We start from the raw sequence: 8028 nt of genomic DNA on the forward strand, positions 1-8028 counted from the left end.
AATGGTAGGGACCTAACAGAAGCAGAAGAGATTAGGAAGAGGTAGCAAGAATACGCAGAAGAACTATACAAGAAGGATCTAAATGTCCTTGACGACAACAACAGTGTGATCATTGACCTCGAGCCAGACATCCTGGAAAGCGAAGTCAAATGGGCCTTAGAAAGCATTACTAACAACAAAGCTAGCAGAGGTGATGATATCCCAGCTGAGCTATTCAAAGTCTTAAAATATGATGCTGTTAAATTGCTGCACTCAATATGCCAGCAAATTTGGAAAACACAACAGTGGCCACAGGATTGGAAAAGGTCAGTTTACATTCCAATCCCAAAGAAGGACAATGCCAAGGAATGTTCAAACTATCGCACAATTGCACTCATTTCACATGCCAGCCAGGTCATGCTCAAAATCCTACAAGCTAGGCTTTAGCAGTACGTGGATAGAGAACTGCCAGAAGTACAAGCTGGGTTTCGAAGAGGTAGAGGAACTAGAGATCAAATTGCCAACATTCGCTGGATTATGGAGAAAGCAAGGGAGTACCAGAAAAACATCTACTTCTGCTTCATTGACTATGCTAAAGCCTTTGATTGTGTGCATCACAACAAACTATGGCAAGTCCTTAAAGAGATGGCAGTGCCAGACCACCTCACATGTCTCTTGAGAAACCTGTATAAGGGTCAAGAAGTGACAGTTAGAACTGAATATGGAACAATTGATTGGTTTAGCATAGGAAAAGGAGTATGACAAGGATGTATACTGTCACCTTGCTTATTTATTTATATGCAATGTACATCATATGAAATGCCGGCCTGGATGAATCACAAGTGGGAATTAAGATTGCTGGGGAGAAGATCAACAAACTCGGATATGCAGACGATACCACTCTAATGGCAGAAACTGAAGAGGACCTAAAGAACCCATTGCTGAGGGTGAAAGAGGAGAGTGCGAAATTTGGCTTGAAACTCAACATCAAAAAACCTAAGATCATGGCATCCGGCCCCATCACTCCTTGGCAAATAGAAGGGGAAGTCATGGAAGCAGTGACAGTCTTCACGTTACTGGGATCCAAGATCACTGCAGACAGTGACTGCAGCCATGCAATTATCCTACAAGAATCAACCCTGACCGGTCCCTGGAAGGCCAGATACTGAAGCTGAAGCTCAAATACTTTGGCCACCAAATGAGAAGGGAGCACTCACTGGAGAAGACCCTGATCCTGGGAAAGACTGAAGGTAAAAGAAGACAGGGCGGCAAAGGATGAGATAGTTAGACAATATTATCGATGCAACGAACATGAAATTAAGCAAACTCCGGAGCACGACAGAATTGACAGGAGGGCCTGGCGCGATGTGGTCCATGGGGTCACAAAGATTTGGACTCGACTGTGCGACTGAACAACAACAATCATACTAAGGTTTGACCAGGTACAATGCCTTGGGTTATGTCTGCCTACTTTCTTCTCATCGTGTGTCTGTTAATTTAAGATAAGCCTATTGTCTTTTAGTGAAGAGAACAAACTGAGGGTCATGTTGATGGTGCAATATAAAGGTCAACGAATTGTGCAGCGATGGCAGTAAAAAAGGCAAATTCCATGCTAAGAATGATTAGAAGGGAGACTGAAAAATCAAATGGCTGGTATTGCAATGCAGCCACATTTGGAGTACTATGTACAGCTATGATCACTCCATCTCAAGATGGATTTCACAGAATATGAAGAGTGTGGAAAAGGGCAGCCAGAGTGAGCTAGAGCCAGGAGTGCCTTCCCAATTAGGAGAAACAAAACCCTTAGAAATAGTGATAGCTATTAATTTAGATGACTTTAAAAGTAGATTAGACACATTCACAGTGGACAGTTCTATCAACAGCTATTAGCCATGGTAGCCAAATGTAACCTCCTCTGTTAGAGGCTCTGCAGCATATGCAAGTCCATGCTAAGAAAATGGACCCTTAGAAATAGTGATAGCTATTAATTTAGATGACTTTAAAAGTAGATTAGACACATTCACAGTGGACAGTTCTATCAACAGCTATTAGCCATGGTAGCCAAATGTAACCTCCTCTGTTAGAGGCTCTGCAGCATATGCAAGTCCATGCTAAGAAAATGGTTGCCACAGCAGCAGCAGCAGGAGGAGTAGGAGGAGGAAGAAGAAGAAGAGAAAGGAGGAGGAGGAGGAGACTGGATTTATACCCTGCCCTTCACTCGGAGTCTCAGAGCGGCTTACAAACTCCTTTCCCTTCCCCTCCCCACAACAGACACCCTGTGAGGTGGGTGGGGCTGAGAGCTCTTTCAAGGACAGCTCTTGTCAGAACTATGGCTTCCCCAAGGTCATCCAGTAGCTGCAAGTGGAGGAGTGGGGAATCAAACATGGTTCTCCCAGATTAGAGACCGCACACTTAACCACTACACCAAACTGGTTCTCTCTCTCTGCCAAACTGGCTCTTTAGTGAATGACTAGATTCTCCACTCCCATTTGTCCACTCCCCTTCTTATTTTTCACACAGGGGTAGCTGCAATTATTTATAGTGACTCTGTATACACTCAGAAATATAGCTCTTAGTTAGATTACACTTTCCCAGAACTCAAAATAGCATCCAGGGCCAACCCAGAGTTAAAATGAAGACGATTACCATTTCACTCACCTCTTCCTGCCCAACCTCCAGCCTGTCAAGAATCAAAAACAGCTGAAAATTGACTTATTGTTCAAATATATTTTGTGCTGTATTGGCTTGAATGCAATGGGGGGGGTACCTCCCCTTGCCCTAGGAGCCGAATTTCACAGTGTAAACCACTGTTAAGCTTTCATATTCTAAATCCTAGCATGGAATAGCTATACCCTGGCTTCTGCCATGTTTATTAATTACATGCAGTTATATAAAGCTCTCCTTGGCATTCTGTCTACTTTCTGCCAGTTCAAATGTGCCTCAGTGAGGAACGTGTTTCTTTTCTTTTCCAGTAGAAAAGGTAAAGGGGTTTGGTTATCCTCTTTCACATACGGTATAGAATATGAAAGGTTGACAGAAATTGAGAAACGACAATATTATCGATGCAACGAACATGAAATTAAGCAAACTCCGGAGCACGACAGAATTGACAGGAGGGCCTGGCGCGATGTGGTCCATGGGGTCACAAAGATTTGGACTCGACTGTGCGACTGAACAACAACAATCATACTAAGGTTTGACCAGGTACAATGCCTTGGGTTATGTCTGCCTACTTTCTTCTCATCGTGTGTCTGTTAATTTAAGATAAGCCTATTGTCTTTTAGTGAAGAGAACAAACTGAGGGTCATGTTGATGGTGCAATATAAAGGTCAACGAATTGTGCAGCGATGGCAGTAAAAAAGGCAAATTCCATGCTAAGAATGATTAGAAGGGAGACTGAAAAATCAAATGGCTGGTATTGCAATGCAGCCACATTTGGAGTACTATGTACAGCTATGATCACTCCATCTCAAGATGGATTTCACAGAATATGAAGAGTGTGGAAAAGGGCAGCCAGAGTGAGCTAGAGCCAGGAGTGCCTTCCCAATTAGGAAAAACAAAACCCTTAGAAATAGTGATAGCTATTAATTTAGATGACTTTAAAAGTAGATTAGACACATTCACAGTGGACAGTTCTATCAACAGCTATTAGCCATGGTAGCCAAATGTAACCTCCTCTGTTAGAGGCTCTGCAGCATATGCAAGTCCATGCTAAGAAAATGGTTGCCACAGCAGCAGCAGCAGGAGGAGTAGGAGGAGGAAGAAGAAGAAGAGAAAGGAGGAGGAGGAGGAGACTGGATTTATACCCTGCCCTTCACTCGGAGTCTCAGAGCGGCTTACAAACTCCTTTCCCTTCCCCTCCCCACAACAGACACCCTGTGAGGTGGGTGGGGCTGAGAGAGCTCTTTCAAGGACAGCTCTTGTCAGAACTATGGCTTCCCCAAGGTCATCCAGTAGCTGCAAGTGGAGGAGTGGGGAATCAAACATGGTTCTCCCAGATTAGAGACCGCACACTTAACCACTACACCAAACTGATTCTCTCTCTCTGCCAAACTGGCTCTTTAGTGAATGACTAGATTCTCCACTCCCATTTGTCCACTCCCCTTCTTATTTTTCACACAGGGGTAGCTGCAATTATTTATAGTGACTCTGTATACACTCAGAAATATAGCTCTTAGTTAGATTACACTTTCCCAGAACTCAAAATAGCATCCAGGGCCAACCCAGAGTTAAAATGAAGACGATTACCATTTCACTCACCTCTTCCTGCCCAACCTCCAGCCTGTCAAGAATCAAAAACAGCTGAAAATTGACTTATTGTTCAAATATATTTTGTGCTGTATTGGCTTGAATGCAATGGGGGGGGTACCTCCCCTTGCCCTAGGAGCCGAATTTCACAGTGTAAACCACTGTTAAGCTTTCATATTCTAAATCCTAGCATGGAATAGCTATACCCTGGCTTCTGCCATGTTTATTAATTACATGCAGTTATATAAAGCTCTCCTTGGCATTCTGTCTACTTTCTGCCAGTTCAAATGTGCCTCAGTGAGGAACGTGTTTCTTTTCTTTTCCAGTAGAAAAGGTAAAGGGGTTTGGTTATCCTCTTTCACATACGGTATAGAATATGAAAGGTTGACAGAAATTGAGAAACTTATATAGAAAACAGGGCACATATGAGGAAACACAGGGAAGGGAAAGAATAAGCAACTGGGATAACTGGATTCCTAAGAGTGTCTCTACTCCAAGGCTAGATGAGTAACCTCCTGCTTACCTAATCCTGTCTCTAGACGTACATAGCCTGGTGAGGTCTGCAGCACGCTAAACACAATGATGATTATCTACCTTTGAATGTGAGCTGTGCAATGCAGAAAGGGGGTATTTTTTACTTGTTTATCATCTTTCCACACCCACATGCTGTATATAGGAGTGGGGAGTCCCGACAGTATCCTGACTGTAACTTTACCCTCTTCTCCCATCACTCCAAGATACTTGAAAAGAACGGTGAACTTTCTGCTGCATGATACTATAAAGTGTTAGGGGCTGAAGCAAGCCAAATTCCCCCTTTTCCTACTCTACAGTCTTCTTTTCAATTGACCAACTTTCCACGTCTGCCAGAGGGCAAAGAATCTGTTCAAAGCTTTGTTGGGCTTCATGGTACCAGGGCAGTTACTGTTATTCCACTTTTACATTTATGAAAGAATAAACTGTTGTATACATGGGTTATATGCAGAAATGCCTACTCTGGAGATTATTCTGTTTTACCAATAGTTTTCATACTGCTCCTTCTAGTTGTTGTTGTTCAATTCTTAGGAATATAGAGTTTGCAGGAACAAGAGTTTGCACATCAGAAGATAGCCTGTATTCTATATGATGCCCAAATGCCATTATAATTTTTTGTTGTGTAAAGCCACAGAGCTGTTGTTTTCTTCTTCTGGGTTGAAAACAGCTTTGCAGCCGTGGTAATTCAACCTGATTGGTTCCCTGAACAACCACCACAAGTGGACCATGAGTGCCTTTATTCATAAACTGTGTTCTTCTTTTTACCACAGCATAAACAACAGTTTCTAGACCTGACCAAAATTAACGACACTGGAAGAAGACCCACAGTGCTATATGTACACTAGGAGGAGGAGGTACCACAAGTCACATATATGAGTGTGAACTCGTGTTTGAGATGGCATGTCTTCCCTATAATTGGACTCAAGGCTCTGCTTGTTGGTAGTACAACAGAAGCAATGGACACAAAGTGAGGATGTAATTTAAATGGCATCTGGGGACCACACAGCTAACATGGCATTTCCCCGGAATAAAAGCCCCAATGAGTTCTGTGTGACTAGTTCTTACCGTATATTCTATTGTACCATGGGGTTTCTGAAAGACCATTTTTTTTTCTTTCTTCTCATTAGTTTTGGTTTGATTGTTATCTGAACAAGAAATCAGGAGATTGGTTAGGTAAGTTGAACATTTAAACTACTGAACAGTATATCTTATAGTACTAAACTTATCTTTAATAAGATATTCCGAATAGCAGCCACGTGAGTAAAACCTGAAACTGTAAATTAATTCACAAAGAAAAGCTTGCATATAATAGTCTGTGGGGAAATATTTCTGCCAGCTGGGCTACTCCCATCTTTGACCTTTCCAACTTTTTACTAAAATGAAATCTGATTTTATCAACATGCCCTGGAATTAAGAAGTATAACCATGCTAAGTAGCTGGAACAATAGATGAATAGCATTATTGGGTTTTGTGAGTTGTTACAATTGTCTGTAATCCCATTCACGTTCAATGCTTTTATGATCACAACATTAAAGGACTTAATGGTACCTCCATTGCTGTTACAGATGGCAAGCATAGAAACCACATTGTTATTTTATCCAATATTAAGTTGTGCATAAAAGTGTACCTCATTGGCAATTTTTTGCACCATGGAATCTGACATCAGCACACTGGATAGAATATTAAATATTTGGCCAACATGCCACAACCTAGGAATTCTATTATTAGCATATCCCCCTTTAAAACAAAGAAGCCTAAAACAGACAATGACCCAATTTAGGTAAGAAATATGGGCATAGGGGAGAATGTGGTTAAAGTAGTTAATCTTCATCTCTTGCTGTCATTTTCCTTAACTCAATGTCCTGCTATTTACACTGGTATGTTTACTCTTGTTTCGAAATGGTACGTAGAGAGAAGGGATTTGCTTTTACTGATATTTCAAAAGCAGCATTCAGAAGATTGCTTGCTATTAAACCTTTGGTTATTAGTTGCTATCCAGGATTATGGAAAAAGGGGGGAAATGATGGAATATTTTAATATAATTTTGTTTTTATGAAGATGATGTAGCTCTACCTATACGAAGACCACAAGTCTCAGTTATAGAAGTGGTCAACCTGCACACATTTGGGGTGACAGGTTATGGACTGAACTTAATAGGTCAATGTAGTCAAGAACATAGTCCAAATCTGGTCTATGTTATGAAGCTATCAACCAATTTCATATTTGTGGATTTGAATGCTACAAGATCTTGATCTTTTGGTTGAATATAATCATAATAAATAATTTTTAAAAAGTGGAAAAAGAACTGATGTTTTGGCAAACATTGCCAATCTTTTGGTTGGAAAAAATGAATGAATTACCTAAACTTTTTTGGGGGGAGGGGCACACTGGTCCTTGCATCCTAGGAAAAATTAATTAAGAAATATATTTGGGCGACAAACCCCCAAGGATTTAAAGCGACAGAAGTGATTTGGGGGTGCCTAATCTAAAATTTTATTATAGAACAGTTAAACTGAAACTAGCAGCTACGTGGAGGCCAAAGATATAAGGATCTTGGAATCTTCATTGGAAAATGGCCTGAAGTTGAGAGATTTGATCTGATTTTGACAAACAGGATTGGAAGTGAAGAATTTAGTTATAAGTTCCACTCTATCAGAGCGGTATAAAGTTAAATCATTTCTAAGTCAGGGCCTTCTGCTTTGTTTGATGATCAATTGCTATTTTCATAGCAATTACTATTTTCATAAAATTATTATGACTGGAGGAATGGTAAATTAGATAGAAAAGTTATGAACAACATATATCAAATTATGTCAAAATTAGGTGTAAATTAGGGAGAATAAACCTCCCCACTTTTACATTTTTTTTCAAATAAGATATGTAGTCACTGCCTAAGGTATGTAGTCACTGCCAAACCACTTTTGAATCTGTAATTTTTCCGATCTATATTTAATCTGATCTCCTATTGTATGGATATACATATGCCAATAAAGGCTTGTCAAAGTAAAAAAGAATCTGTAATCAGTGACAGTCATATCACTTGTGAAATGGCAGCTCAGGTTTACTCATTGTTATCAAGTTTAGAGAGTTCTCCATTAAGTTACATGAATAAATAGGAAAAGATTTATGAACTTGTTTTACTTCACAGGAATGGAAATGGGTTTGGGAGAATCTTACCTCTGAACTAATCTCAATGAGCTTGAAAGAATTTTTTTGTAAAATACTTCCGCAATGGTATCTTACACCTCACAAACTAGTGATTACAGCAGG

The 8028-nt window shown here is 40.5% G+C and overlaps 1 protein-coding gene across 1 annotated transcript in view; it reads right to left on the bottom strand.

The window, feature by feature from the left end:
- Positions 1–8028, bottom strand: part of NCOA7 (nuclear receptor coactivator 7) — a 113255-nt gene that overhangs the window by 44982 nt on the left and 60245 nt on the right. Inside the window, exon 4 of the mRNA XM_015423829.1 lies at positions 5824–5903. Coding sequence (XP_015279315.1) covers positions 5824–5903 — 80 coding nt within the window. The remainder of the gene's footprint in view (positions 1–5823; positions 5904–8028) is intronic.

This window comes from Gekko japonicus, unplaced genomic scaffold, assembly GCF_001447785.1.
Source record: "Gekko japonicus isolate JY-2015 unplaced genomic scaffold, Gekko_japonicus_V1.1 scaffold186, whole genome shotgun sequence".
NCBI classification, from domain to species: Eukaryota; Metazoa; Chordata; class Lepidosauria; order Squamata; family Gekkonidae; genus Gekko; species Gekko japonicus.